Consider the following 15,244-nt stretch of genomic DNA (forward strand, 5'->3'; position numbering starts at 1 on the left):
TATATGTTTCCATGGTAAACATCTGCTTTTTCCTATTTAAAAAAAATCTTGATGGATGTGTAAGTTTATCAGATGTCTTTCAGTGACTATGAAGATAATCATATTTTTCCTTGATATTTTTTTGCATGGTAAACTAAATAAACAGATTCTATTATTTCAACCACTTTTTTTTCAACGTTTTTTTTTTTTTTTTTTTTTTTTTTTTTTTTTTTTTTTTTTTGGGACAGAGAGAGACAGAGCATGAAACGGGGGAGGGGCAGAGAGAGAGGGAGACACAGAATCGGAAACAGGGCTCCAGGCTCCGAGCCATCAGCCCAGAGCCTGACGCGGGGCTCGAACTCACGGGACCGCGAGATCGTGACCTGGCTGAAGTCGGACGCTTAAACGACTGCGCCACCCAGGCGCCCCTATTTCAACCACTTTTTGACTATCAGAGCTAAAACTCTACTTGATCATAACAGTGGTATATTATTTCTTTGGTATGTCCTTAAAGATTATTTTTTTTTATTGTTTCATTTAGACTTTTCATGTCCTATTTCCTAAGTTGTATTAACCTGTAGTATTCACTTGTGTGTGCTCTTTCTCTTAAGTTTGGATATCACTACCATGTTCCTATATAAAAATATTTTGGAAGCTGTACTTCTGTGCTTTGAAATAGTTTAGGTAGCTTAGAGTTATCTCTTCTTAAGTATTTAGTAAAATTTCAAATATTATTGGCATCTGGTACTTTCTGAGGGTGTTAGCCCTTTGACAACTTTTTCTGTTCCTTTTGTGATAATTTTCAGACACTCCTTTTATGAAGGCTTTACTGTTTCACCTTTATGAAATTCATAATGCCTTAATTTGGGATGCTGATAACACACTGTTTATGGTTTTTGTTTTCAGGGCATTAAATAAAAACCCTCGTCTTATGTATATTTGTCTTCATTAAATTGTTAAGTTCTTTAGGGCATTAGTGTAAGAGCCATCTATTTGTTTATTGCCTCAAATTCTAGCCCATGGTAGGGAATGTGTTGGCTTAACAACTTTTCCTTCTTTCTTTCTTTTGGTGGTGGTGGATGTTTTACAGGCTTCCCCAGTTGGCGTGTATGTTGTAAAGAGAGTTCTTCAGCTTCATCATATTACTCTCAAGATGACAATTGTGCACTAGAAAATGAAGATGTACAATTCCAGAAAAAGGTACCTTAAATAAAGTTGACAATGTAATTTGGTGTGTCAGCTTTCTAAGACTTCCTCAAAATATTCGGAATAAAAGTAATTTCAGAAATACTATGTCATAATTTTTGGTGATTTGTAATTCTCACTGTAACCTGAAGAGTTACTCAGGTAATTCTGAAAGTAAGCTATCTCTGAAATATTATATATTTATTCTTTTTGCTTATGTTTAGAATGTTCTAAACATCCTTAGTCCTAGAGTAAGGAGGAAAATAATACCTATTCAGAAAACTGAAAACCAGTGGCTCACTTTTTAATGCTCTAATTAATTAAAGGTTTCAAAAGAAACACCAGTTTTATTATAAGAACTTAGAAATCAGGATTATAGGGAGAGTCTGCAGTCAGTGGTTATGTAGTTTTTTTATATAATTTGATAGAGTGAATAGAGAGTCCAAAAAACCAGACCAGATCTTTTTAAATCATTTATTATTATATCATTTTAAATGATAAAAGGTGAGTATTGACTAGATTTGGCTTCCGCCTATCAATATATATATATTTTAAAACACAGTTGACCCTTAAATGACATGGGCTTGAGTTGTGTGTGTCCATACTAATATGCAGATTTTTTATGGTACAGTACTGTAAATGTATTTTCTCTTATGATTTTCTTAACATTTTCTTTTCTCTAGCTTCTTTAAGTTTTCTTTCTTCTTTCTTCCTTCCTTCCTTTCTTTTCTTTCTTTCTTCTTCTTTCTTTCTTTCTTTCTTTCTTTCTTTCTTCTTTCTTTCTTTCCTTCTTCTCTTCTTTCCTTCTTTCCTTCTTTCCTTCTTTCTTTCTTTCCTTCTTTTCTTTCCTTTCTTTCTTCTTTCTTTTCTTTCTTTCTTCTCTTTCTTCTTTCTTTCTTTCTTTCTTTCTTTCTTTCTTTCTTCTCTTTCTTTCTTTCTTTCTTTCTTTCTTTCTTTCTTTCTTTCTTTTCTTTCTTTCTTTCTTTCTTTCTTTCTTTCTTTCTTTCTTTCTTTCTTTCTTTCTTTCTTTCTTTCTTTCTTTCTTTCTTTCTTTCTTTCTTTCTTTCTTTCTTTCTTTCTTTCTTTCTTTCTTTCTTTCTCTTCTTTCTCTTCTTTCTTTCTTTCTTTCTTTCTTTCTTTCTTTCTTTCTTTCTTCATGCTTGTGTGTGAGTGGGGAAGGGGCAGAGGGAGAGAGAGAGAATCCAAGCAGGCTCCAAGATGACAGTGTGGAACCCCACATGGGGCTCAAACTCACAAACTGTGAGATCATGACCTCTGAGCCAAAATCAAGAGTCGGATGCTTAACCGAATGAGCGACCCAGGCACCCCCTTCTCTAGCTTTTACTTCATTGTAAAAATGTATACTGTGTATAATATGCGAAATATGTGCTAATTTACTGTTTATATTATTGGTTACAAGACTTTGGTCAACAACAAGCTATGAGAAGTTAAATTTTGGGGGAGTCAAAAGTTATAGAGAGATTTTTGACTGTGCTAGGGCTTGGTATCCCTAACCCCTGCATTGTTTAAGGATCAACTGTATAGAAGTCATTTATACCAACTATAAAATATTTATGTTTATATTCTATTTTCCTCTCCAAAGGAGCCATAATTTACTGTTTCTTGTGAAAAGATTGAGAGTTTTTTTTGTAGTTATCTATATGCCATTATATGGCACACAGATTAATATTTTTATTTCCCATGAAATGTCACATTATAAATATTCTACAAATTGACTTTTCCCTCTGCCCCAGTAATATCTCATGGACTCCTTTTTATGTTATATTCTTATGATGGCTATATTTTTATTCATTCATATAGATATTTCATAATTTATTAAATATTTCTTTATTGACAAACTTTTGCATTGTTTCTCAGCTATGTATATGCACATGTGCTTGTGTATGCGTGTGTGTGTGGAAATACAGATTTATAATTACATGCCTGGATGGTTGGCATGACATTCAGGGTGGATTATGCAAATTTTGGAGTTAACGAGGATATATTTCTGTGGTGGAGCGTTTAAAATTCTGAAGACTGCTGCTGAATCTCTCTCTATTTTTTTTTTAAATTGTAAATGTTTTTATTTTGAATGCTGTTAGTCCCTCCAGTTAACTAGAGGGGTAAGAGGAGAGCTTTGGAGGAGATAGATGTATTTACAAGAGTGTCTGGCCACACAGTCACTGTTCCCTGTGAATTGGATATTAAAGACATGCTTGTTTTATTTCATATTCTCATGTTTAGTCATTTTTCTAATGATTCTTAAAGATAACTTTAATCTGAGCCCACGAATGAGAGTCCATTCTCCCTGTCCAAGTTGGCATTTCACACTTGTTGCTCCATAGTCCCACGGTATTTTCCCATATTGGAGCCTATATTCACCCAAGAATGATCAGTCTCCCCTCTGAAGACTACCTTTTATAGGGCCAAGCAACCTTTTAAGATACTAAAAACAAAAATTCTTATTACATACTTCATCCAGAGTAATGAATGCCCTTTTTCATACATTGGTATAACCAAAAAGACCTCTCAACAGAGCCACTGGAGGACATTTTTCCTTAAAAAAAAAAATTTTTTTTTTAACATTTTATTTATTTTTGAGACAGGGAGAGACAGAGCATGAACAGGGGAGGGTCAGAGAGAGGGAGACACAGAATCTGAAACAGGCTCCAGGCTCTGAGCTGTCAGCACAGAGCCTGACGCGGGGCTTGAACTCCCGGACCGCGAGATCATGACCTGAGCCGAAGTTAGCTGCTTAACCGACTGAGCCACCCAGGCGCCCCAAATTAAAATAATAATGCTAATATTCCTTTATTTCTCTCTGTAATAAATAAAAATAAAATTGAGGCAAAATTATTTTTTATGTGTGTTTTCTGAGTCTAGTAGCAATTATTAGGAAAAAATGGAACTAAAATTTTGTAGAAGAAAAGGGAGATGATTTTTCATAGAGGAATAAGAAGTAAAGTAGCTGAAGTTAACTAAAAACATACCTTGGACTTCTGTGTCCAAATATCCTGTTCTGTGTGAGAGAGTGTGTGTCTATGTGTGTGTGATGGAGTGATGTTTGAGAACGCTATATCAGAATGTTATTATACGCCTTTTAATAGATGAAGTTATAATTGTCAAAGATTTATGAAAAACAACTATTTACCAGTCCTCATTTTCAATTCTTCTGTATTAAGCTGAATATGTCAAATAATGAGTATCTCTTTAAGAAGAGTATAATTTCATACTTTCACCCACAGTCTATGAGACTTTGATCTAATCTCTGACAAGAAATTTGAAGACTTAAATGTTGTGAGAGTAAATATAAGCAAAACATTTAGGGGGGAAACATAACTCAGCAAACGTTTAGGTACCTGGTATATATTGTTTAGATAAACAAAGAATATGAACTTTGCTTTTATGAAATGTATAGCTAGAAAATACATTTAAACCTGAAATCCTAACTTGAAAGTAAGTGTCAAAAGGATGGCACAAAGAGCTGTATGTACTTTCGCTTATTAGAGATCCTGCCACATACATAGTGCTGGGTGGTAGGACTAAAGTGCTTATTAAGAAATCAAATGAGGGTCTTGAACTCATTTAGTGTACGTTTTCACTGTGGTGGCAAGGAAGGGGATGCAGGAAGATGGACAATAACTGTGTAAACAAATAAAAGTAATTACAGTCAAGTGCATACAAGACAGTGTTGTGGTTGTAAAGTATATAATATTGCTTAGGACTGTTTTGTGAAACAATTTTATCAGTTAGCCTTTTTTCTTTGTTGCGATATAGGATGAAAGAGAGGGACCTATCAATGCCGAATTATCGGAAAAAGTGGGTTCAAACTTCCCTATTCCTCCAGAAGAACATAAATTGAAAGATGACTCTGCTGTGGATGTACAAGTAAGCTATTTTGCTTTGATTTTTGATGATGTGTCTTTTAAAACTACTTTGCAAGATAGAAAACTTCTGTTTGGTCATCATATTGTGAATTTTTATTTTTTCTTTTTGAACTGTTGTGCTGTTGGCCTTAATACTGTTCACCTGCTAAGAGTACTGCTTTTGAGAAAATGCAAAATTGCAGATTTAATAATAAATGTGACCATTTTCTTTGTAGTAAAAGTTTGGGAATAAGTTCTCATTTCTTTTTAGGTTCCATTTTGGCTCACTGTAATGTATCTTTGTCTCTTTAGATTTTTAGATGTCAGGAAATTGTTTTCTAACTTAAAAGGAAGTATTTGTATATAAAACAAAGAATGTTTTTATACCAAACTTTTGTCACTCAGTGTGGAATATGAATCAATTATAGGTTAAAATATGTTTTCCCTTTTCCTTTTATATTACATCATGAATATTATTTTCTATTTTATATGCCAGATTTTATGAAAGATATTAAAAACTAGACAAGAATATAAGCTGACTGGAATGCTGAAGCATCTGGAACCCATTTAATATCAGGAATAGCTGAAGGAACTAGGGATATTTGATCTGAAGGAAGAAAGACTAAGGAAGAACTAAGTATCTCAAGTAGTAACAAAAGCAAACTTCAGCTCAAAATGAGGGAGAATTCTTTTTTTTTAAAATACAGTTAGAGTTATTTTATGACTTAATTGGACTAAGTACAAATAGTGTTTCATTTTATTGGATTCTGGAAGATGTTTGTACAATAGAGTAAGAAAGTGTTCTCTGTTACCCTTCTGGTTATATGACTATTCCTGAACAGTCCTGCCATTGTTCATTCTCTAGAATTTTTATCATGGTGTAATCATGTTCAAATACTTTGAAGTGCTTACTGCGTCTTATAGACCTGTGTTGTTCAGTATAGTAGCCACTAGCTACACGTGGCTCTTGAGCACTGGAAATGCAACCAGTCCAAATAGAGACTTGTTATAAATACATGTTGGATTTTGGAGACTTAATTAAAAAAAAAAAAAAGTATAAACTATCTCATTGATTTTTTTTTACATTGAATACATATTAAAATGATAATGTTAATATTCCTTTTCTCAAGGCCTCCACCATAAAATACAAACTATTTGTATTCCTTTGTGAATTTTTCATTTCAGTGTAAATAATTCCCCAAATGATCATATTTTGTATTCTTTGGACTCTATACCTTTTGTTCCTTTCTGCTCCCATATTGGTCCTCTTTTTCTTTACAGTCCTCTTTCGTCTAGTCTGTAATAGTCCATAGTTTCTGTTTTCTTTGAACTGAGCTTGAGTACCTCTCACTTGATACTTAATAAGCATTAAATGTCTACTGTGTGCTATGGAACATGAAGATCAAGAGAACACAGTTCTTACTCAAGATGTTTATAGTATACTTGAAGAAGAAGAGACATAAATAAGGCAATTGAGGTGTTTGAGGTGCTGTATAGAAGAGAATAGTGGAGGCATAGAGGAAAGGGAAAGGCTAATTCTATTTAGTATTGGTTGTGGGAGAGAATGTGCTGATAGAGGTTTCAAATATGAGTGGTATTAGGTAGATTTAAGATTGTGTTTTGGAGGGGTGAATGGCCCAGAGCATCATTGCTCACTGAAGGAGCAGTGAGAATCATGTATTGCATTGTAATTGTACTTGTGTACTTGTGTGTACATGCTCTGTATTGTTCTTTATTTATGCACGTTATCTTTTTTTTTTTTTAATATGAAATTTATTGTCAAGTTGGTTGCCATACAACACCCAGTGCTCATTCCAAAAGGTGCCCTCCTCAGTACCCATCACCCACCCTCCCTTCCCTCCCATCCCCCATCAACCTTCAGTTTGTTCTCAGTTTTTAAGAGTCTCTTATGCTTTGGCTCTCTCCCTCTCTAACCTCTTTTTTTTTTTTTTTTCCTTCCCCTCCCCCATGGACTTCTGTTAAGTTTCTCAGGATCCACATAAGAGTGAAAACATATGGTATCTGTCTTTCTCTGTATGACTTATTTCACTTATATGCACGTTATCTTCTAAACTGCTGTAGGGCAAGAAGTATGTATTGTACTATTTTTCATATTTACATATGATTTCTGTGTTGCTGCTAGCATTAATTACAGTAAGAGGGAAATATATGTGGGTCCTGATAGAAAATAGGAAAGAAGGAAGACAGGTTTCTTTGTCCTAGTTTGTGAAATGCCAGGAAAAATGGCTAGAGCTTGTATTTTAATATGAAATGTATTCCTTGGGGGGTAATGTTAGAAGAAAGGATTTTTATAAAAGTACATTCTTGGTACTGTCACTTTTGAGACATAATTTTATAAAATCCTGTATAGCTAAAGAGATAATTTATTAACCTCCACATTTAATGTAACTTTTGTTTTTTTTAAACAGAATGCAGAGTCAAAAAAGTTAAGTCCATCTGTGATTGAGACACTCCCTCCAGTTGATCTACATGAAGATTCTTCCAGTGTAACTGTGGGCAGTGAAAACATTGAAAATATTTCCAGCTCATCTACCTCAGAGATCACTCCAATCTCAAAGCTTGAGTAAGTCATTACAAAGAAAAAAAGAAAATCTCATTAGATTAATGATGGAAAAATGTCTTTATCACATAAGGCAGCTTGAAATTCAGATTGGAAGTTTAGGCTATGTAGCAGACCTAAGTTATGATGCCTTGTTTTGCATAATAATTTTATTTTAATGTAATGGTCTTATGATATAACCAGTGTTTATTCTGCTTCCAAACTCAGTGAAGTAGATCCTAGCTATGAAATCTGTATCCCATAAAGTGAGGTTCTACTTGTTTAAGTAACTGCTTATTTGAGTAATCTTCCTTATAATTATCAAAGATTCAAATGTCAGATTATTCACTTCCATCAAGTTACCGCAGCATTCCATTGGTAGGTCTGTCTTTTTGCGAATAGCTCCCTTGTTCAAACTTGATAGTAAATACTCAGAATTTGTAGATCTAAGGTTTCTTTAATTTAGAAAATCGATTATGTACTCTTCTAGCTCCTTACAGCAACACTACAAAGCACAAATTCCCTTCATACTGCATTAATCATTTCCTATATCAAATGAATTAATATATATTTAAAAATTGGATAGGGTAGTATCTGGTACATAGTAAAAATATATGTGTCAGTTAATATTATTATTACTTTTTTTTTAACTACAAGTAATTTTATTTTTATTTTTTTATTAAAAATATTAAAATTTTTTAAAATGTTTATTTATATAAATAAGGCTCCAGGCTGCGAGCTATCAGCACAGAGCCCATCATGGGGCTCGAATCCACGAGCAGTGAAATTATAACCTGAGCCAAAGTAAGACGCTCAACTGACTGAGCCACCCAGGTTCCCCCCCACCACCAAATTTTTATTACTGTTTATTTACTCTTGAGAGAGAGAGAGAGAGAGAGAGTGGGGGAGGGGCAGAGAGAGAGAGGGAGATAAAGAATCTGAAGCAGGCTCCAGGTTCTGAGCTGTCAGCACAGAGCCTGACATGGGGCTTGAACTCACAAACTGCGAGATCATGACCTGAGCCAAAGTCGGACTCTTAACAGACTGAGCCACCCAAGTGCCCTATCATAAGTACTTTTAAAAACACTTATTCTTCTCAAGAAATTAGGGGGCTGGGGTGAAGGAGTTTTACTTAAAGATGTTAGAGTTTTCATTTAGGTGTTTATCCTAGGTAAGGAAGAAATAAACAGAAGACAGGCTTAGAAATAATGGAAAGTATTTAATAATACTTATTCCAGAAAGAATTTAAGGCTAAATATTATATATATAGACAGTACATCTTATTTTCCCTTTATCCTGAACATGACTGCTTCGTGAGTTGGAAGTGAGTAGCAGAACATATTAGGGTATGTGTTTTTTAAGTGAAATTCTATAAGTGTCTTAAGAACTTCAGTTGAAATGTTAATAGAGATAATAGATTATTTTTTGATACTATAGGCAACAACTAATATTGGTAGAATATACTAACCTGGAAAGGACCCATTAGGAAGATGCAGTTAAATAATTTTAAAATCTTATTTTTTATGAGACCAAACACTAATGTATGATATTTTGTTTTAAAACTTAGCAGTTAGCTATTTAAAGGCCAAGGGCATTAACAGATCAAGAGTCAGCAGTTGACTTTATGTGATTTGAAATAAGTGAACTCTTGAAAACAGCCTGCCAAACTGTAAAGAATTCTCCTGTCTTAGATTATGTTTTGAAAATCACTAATACCATTTTTAACTTATGCCACATTATGTTCATTGAATTGCCAGATTGTATTTTTTGTTTCTATTTTTAGTGAAATAGAAAAGTCTGGTACTATTCCTATAACCAAGCCGAGTGAAACTGAGCAGTCTGAAACTGATTGCGATGTTGGTGAGGTTCTTGATGCAAATACTCCAGTTGACCAGCCTTCCTTTGTTAGTCCACCTGAAAGGTGGGTGTGAGCCATTGTTTTCCCTTTTATAATTCTGTAATAATAGCAGTGTCATGTTTGAATGGACTTTGGTGCATACTTAATTCCACTTTATGATTGAGAGAAAGCTAATCCCTTTGTGCTCCTTTCTTGGTTTACTTTGTACATGATAGTTGTAACAGATTAGATTGCATAAACTTGTTATTCAGCTGAAATTTTTTAATATGTCTTTTTGGTTTCAAATAGCCTTGTTGGCCAGCATATAGAAAATGTGTCATCTTCACATGGCAAAGGAAAAATAACAAAATCAGAATTTGAATCAAAGGTTTCAGCAAGTGATCAGGGTAGTGGTGATCCAAAATCTGCATTGAATGCTTCAGATAATTTAAAAAATGAGGTAGGTATATAACTTGCACTATTTCCTACTTTATTATATGTATTTTTATTTTGTGTTAAACTTGCAATTTGCTAACCATATTTGCCATAAAAACAGGGATTATGTAGTTAATGAGGAATATGGAACTGAGGAGTGAGCTGTGCTTTCTGAGAACAAGTGGTCTTCAGTATATTGTTCATACATGAAGTTGTTCCAAATGTGAAATGTCTTTGGTATTTTATAATTAAGTGGTTTTCTGCTACCATCAGCTGTTTGATACCAGCTATATAAAGCCCTCATTTAAGCATTTTCTTGGAGAGCTATATAGAAGAAGGTATGATTGTTAAATTCGAGTATCTTCAGTATATAAGCTTAACTCCATATACAGTGTTAAATTTAGGCTCTTCAATGAGAATTATTAAAAAAAATTTGTTTGTAATATTTATTTACTTTTTAAGAGAGAGAGCGAGCGCACGTGCATGTGCATGAGCGGGGGAGGGGTAGAAACAGAGTGCAAGCGGGGAAGAGACAGAGAGGGAGACACAGAATCCGAAGCAGGCTCCAGGCTCTGAGCTGTTAGCACAGAACCTGAGGTGGGGCTTGAACTCACAAACCGTGAGATCATGACCTGAGCCGAAGTTGGACGCTTAACCGATAAAAGGCTGTAATTTTTAACTGTATTAATTACCTCCTAAATAAATTAATATCCTGGAAAAAAGTGTCTCAGCTAGGTACATTTTTATAAATTGTGTTCAAAGTAGGTTTTTATTTAATTTTTAAATTAAATTAGTGGTAATACTTTTCTGCTATATATATATTTTTTTTTTTTTAATTTTTTTTTTCAACGTTTTTTATTTATTTTTGGGACAGAGAGAGACAGAGCATGAACGGGGGAGGGGCAGAGAGAGAGGGAGACACAGAATCGGAAACAGGCTCCAGGCTCCGAGCTGTCAGCACAGAGCCCGACGCGGTGCTTGAACTCACGGACCGCGAGATCGTGACCTGGCTGAAGTCGGCCGCTTAACCGACTGCGCCACCCAGGCGCCCCTCTGCTATATATATTTTTAATAGCCACATACTTTATTAGTCAGTTAGTTTGTTCTGCAAAACACTCCAACACAGAGGTTGTATGGGAACCAATTTGCTAACTCTTCCTTAGTATTTGCAATATATGCAACCGATAAGGATTACTGTCAACTACAAAGACTACCTACAAATCAGTAATGGAGGAGAGGAACAATATATTCAGCAAAGAAAATATCTAAAATAATCAAGAGATTATGGGTATTTGTATTTGTGTAATTCTAATACTCTAGTGTATTAGTGTAATTCTAATATACTAGTGTCAGTCCTTAAAAGTTTGCTTTAATATAGTGAGTATTCGTATTAGGGAAAATGTGCCCTATACCATATAGCACATGTGTACTATATGAGACTTGTGCTATTTGGCAGAGTAAGCTGTCTAAATAAATATTGTGCACTTCTCTAGGAACTGTTTGTAAATATGTTATGCATTGTTTTAGGAATACAGAAATAAATAATGGAATGAACATCCTTGCATACATTATTCAGCTTACAGAAAAAATTTACAAATTGAATTTTTGCCTTTCCCAAGTTATATTTCTTCCCTTCAGATAGAACACGTATCTAAAATTCAGTGTGTGTGTGTGTGTGTGTGTTTAAGAATGTGTTTTTAAACTTTTTCCAAAACTGTATTATTATAAACAATACATACTATTAGTTGGCATACTTTGAAGCAGTATAAAATGGTTTCATTCTTGGGGCGCCTGGGTGGCGCAGTCGGTTAAGCGTCCGACTTCAGCCAGGTCACGATCTCGCGGTCCGTGAGTTCGAGCCCCGCGTCCGGCTCTGGGCTGATGGCTCGGAGCCTGGAGCCTGTTTCTGGTTCTGTGTCTCCCTCTCTCTCTGCCCCTCCCCCGTTCATGCTATGTCTCTCTCTGTCCCAAAAATAAATAAAAAACGTTGAAAAAAAAAAAAAATTAAAAAAAAAAAAATGGTTTCATTCTTAACTATTATATGACTCAACATTGTTTTTGAGATTTGTCTGTTAATTGTTTTCACTGTTGTATTTCACTACCACAATTTATCTGTTCTTCAGGTTTTTTCTAATTTAGGTTGTTTCTAATTTCTGGATATTATAAACAGTGCTGCCATAAGCATTCCTGCATACTTTCTTAGTCACATGCGCATGTTTTCACTGATATTAATATATAGGAGTGGAATTACTGGCTCATAGAGTAGGCACATCTTCAGTTAATATTGCTAAAATTTTTTTTAAGTTTACTTATTTATTTAAGTAATCTCTACATCCAACGTGGGGCTCTTAACTCATGACTCAAGGGTCACATGCTCTTCCAACTGAGTCAGCCACTTGCCCTCAGTACTGCTAAATTTAGAACTCCCTTCAGCAGTCTAATAGGTGTCTTATGGTTCAACAGACATGCCACACTTGAACCTCCATCAGATTGGTATAATTTATTGTCTCTGGTTTTCATTTGCATTCCTTGATTATCGATTATTTTATATTTTTTCTTTGCTGTATTTATTGTTCCTCTCCTCCATTATTGATTTATAGGTAGTTTTTATATTTGGTAGTAATCCTTTATTGGTTGCATATATTGCAAATACTTCTTCCAGCTTATTGTACCATGTAGTTTATGGTTTTGTGATATGTTTAATTTAAAAATTTTAATCCAGCCAAATGTATCAGCCTTTTTTTAATGATTTATTCTTTCTTCATCTTGTTAAATCCTTTTTTATATGAAGATTTTTCTATAGTTTCTTTAAAAAGCTTTGTTTTTCTTTAGATTTTTGTGTGTTTCTTTATGTTTTTAAATCCACCTTAAAATTTTTATAAAAGTGGTAATTCCTGTTAAGGAATTTTTAGAAACAACATGCTATATCTAAAATTAGTTAGCTTTCTTTAATGCATATATTATTTTAACTTAGATTTTAAGGTGGATGCATTACAACTATAGTACTTACTAATTTGTATGGTTTATGTAGAAGTAATTGTTTGCTTAGGGTATATTATAAAGTTTTTTACAGCCTAGCTTATATTGCAAACGTGAAGAATATATTTTGTGATGCTTTGGTAAAAGATTTCAATTTTTTCAAGAGAAACTCAACTTTTAAGTAAACCAAACCTTTTCTTTTTACATTTTTGATTTTTTTGAAATATTGTCTATCAAATATAAAATTGGACTTTAATTTCACAAAAACATTTGTATATTCTTTTATGACTTACTGTTTTTTGTGTATTCTTTGCATTTTTTTTCAGAGTTCTGATTATACAAAACCAGGGGAAATTGACCATACATCTGTAACAAGTCCCAAAGACCCAGAAGATATACCAACATTTGATGAATGGAAGAAGAAAGTTATGGAAGTAGAAAAAGAAAAAAGTATGGAAGCGTTGTGATTCCTTTTTTTTTTTTTCTTTTTTTGAAGGGGGAGGACTGATTTAAATGTGCATTTCTGTCCACAGTTGGTAAAATAAAGCTTTTGAAAGCCTTTTAAAGGTGAAACTTACCAAGATACTGTTGGTTTCATATATATAATTTACCTGTGTATAATTATATAATTTTAATCTTAATTAAAACCCATTCTTGTAAATTACTAAATGAGGATAAAATAAGATAAAGTAGGCAGAGCAGTGGTGTTTATTTCAATTTATAAGGAAATTTGAGGCATGGAAACTTTTGAGTTATAAAGCTTTAAACTGTAAATGGAGTTGGACTAAGATATTACACTTTCTTTTGGCTATTTCAGAGTTAAAAATTCTTAATGTTAGAGATAGAAGGACAACATTCATCCTTAATAAAATATGTATGCACAATATTTTGATTCTCATGGATAAGTTTCATTTTGATAGTAGACATAAATCAAGTAATGTGGATTTTTGTAATTTGTTTTTTAGAAATATTTTAAAGTATTAAAGCAGTTTGAATTGCTTAATGGGTTTTGAAAATATTCTCTTAAGCATTAAAACCTGGTCTTCACTAGACAGCAACTTACTGCTTTTGTGATCATTGTTTCCTGGGAGTATTTTTAATCATAATCATCATATATATATGTTTATAATAAGGTTTGTCTGCAGGTCAGTCAATGCATCCATCTTCTAATGGAGGTCTACATGCGACAAAAAAAGTCCAGAAAAATCGAAATAATTATGCCTCAGTAGAATGTGGTGCCAAAATTTTGGCAGCTAATCCAGAAGCCAAGGTACTTAACTATAAATTTCTTATATATGTATATATAAGAAACTACTAACTTGATTAAATAAAGGCAACTGTTTGCTCAGAAATATCTATCTATATCTATATTATTTTGCTGAGAACTATATTTTAACATGAGCTATTTTTCTGATTCACTAATAAATGCAGGATTATGCTTTTAGAGACATTTTCTTGTATGAATTCTTCTGTTGGTTGATACATTGCACTTTTTTTTCTTTCAAAGACTTTATTTTCTTAGAGCAGTTATAGATTCACAGCAAAATGGAAAGAACGGTAGAGATTTCTCATAGACCCCTTACACCCACACATGTTTAGTCTCCTCCATTATCAACATACCTCCCACCAGAGTGAAACATTTGCTACAGTTGATTAACTTACACTGACACATTATTATCAGCTGCAGTCCATAGTTTACCTTAGAGTTCATCTTACCATATCGTTTTTGGGTTTGGGCAAATGTGTAATGACATGTACCCACCATTATAGTATCGTGTAGGGTACTTTTACTGCCCTAAAAATCCTCTGTGCTCCACCTATCATTCCTCCTCCCCTCGACTCCTGGCAACCACCAGTCTGTTTAGTATCCTCATAGTTTTGTCTTTTCCAGAATGTCACGTAGTTGGAATCATACCATATGTAACCTTTTCAGATTGACTTCACATTTTTAGCACTGAATAATATTCTGTTGTCTGGATGTGCCACAGTTTCTGTTCATCTACTGAAGGGCATTCATCTTATTTTTAACTTTTAAACCTGTTTGAGATTTTAAAAAGGAAATAGCTAATAGAAAATCATTTTTCCTTTATGGTAACAGACATTTAATTTTAAACATTTTGTCATAAGGCTAACTTAACACTTACAGACATAACTGGTAAACTTCAGCCATTTTTATGCCTTCTTCTCAAATGAATGTTTTAGAATCTTAGTATTTGAAGATCTAAAAATGTAGAAATCCTAGAAGTCTTTAGAGTTGAAATAAATATTTTTCCATAAGTAATTTATTCCCTTCCCCCCTTTTAAAACAGAGCACATCTGCTATTCTTATAGAAAATATGGATCTTTATATGTTGAATCCTTGCAGCACTAAAATTTGGTAAGTAATATAAAATTTAATAAATT

The 15,244-nt window shown here is 33.5% G+C and overlaps 1 protein-coding gene across 8 annotated transcripts in view; it reads left to right on the top strand.

Annotated features, from left to right (window-relative positions):
• The window catches only part of SUCO (SUN domain containing ossification factor), a 92,351-nt gene that overhangs the window by 26,922 nt on the left and 50,185 nt on the right, over positions 1 to 15,244 (top strand). For 3 of the 8 annotated variants that reach the window (XR_009254479.1, XR_009254478.1, XM_058701929.1), the window contains exons 1-8: positions 994 to 1,179; positions 4,942 to 5,052; positions 7,460 to 7,614; positions 9,374 to 9,511; positions 9,737 to 9,887; positions 13,168 to 13,291; positions 13,975 to 14,111; positions 15,151 to 15,218. Coding sequence is in view for 6 of the 8 variants with exons in the window: in XM_058701929.1 (XP_058557912.1) it covers positions 1,009 to 1,179; positions 4,942 to 5,052; positions 7,460 to 7,614; positions 9,374 to 9,511; positions 9,737 to 9,887; positions 13,168 to 13,291; positions 13,975 to 14,111; positions 15,151 to 15,218 (1,055 nt within the window). In the remaining 2 variants the exon portion in view is untranslated. Of the gene's footprint in view, positions 1 to 993; positions 1,180 to 4,941; positions 5,053 to 7,459; positions 7,615 to 9,373; positions 9,512 to 9,736; positions 9,888 to 13,167; positions 13,292 to 13,974; positions 14,112 to 15,150; positions 15,219 to 15,244 lie in introns of those variants that run through there. The other 5 variants (XM_058701931.1, XM_058701934.1, XM_058701928.1 and 2 more) reach the window with 3 other exon arrangements.

This window comes from Neofelis nebulosa, chromosome 15 (assembly GCF_028018385.1).
Source record: "Neofelis nebulosa isolate mNeoNeb1 chromosome 15, mNeoNeb1.pri, whole genome shotgun sequence".
Taxonomy (NCBI): domain Eukaryota; kingdom Metazoa; phylum Chordata; class Mammalia; order Carnivora; family Felidae; genus Neofelis; species Neofelis nebulosa.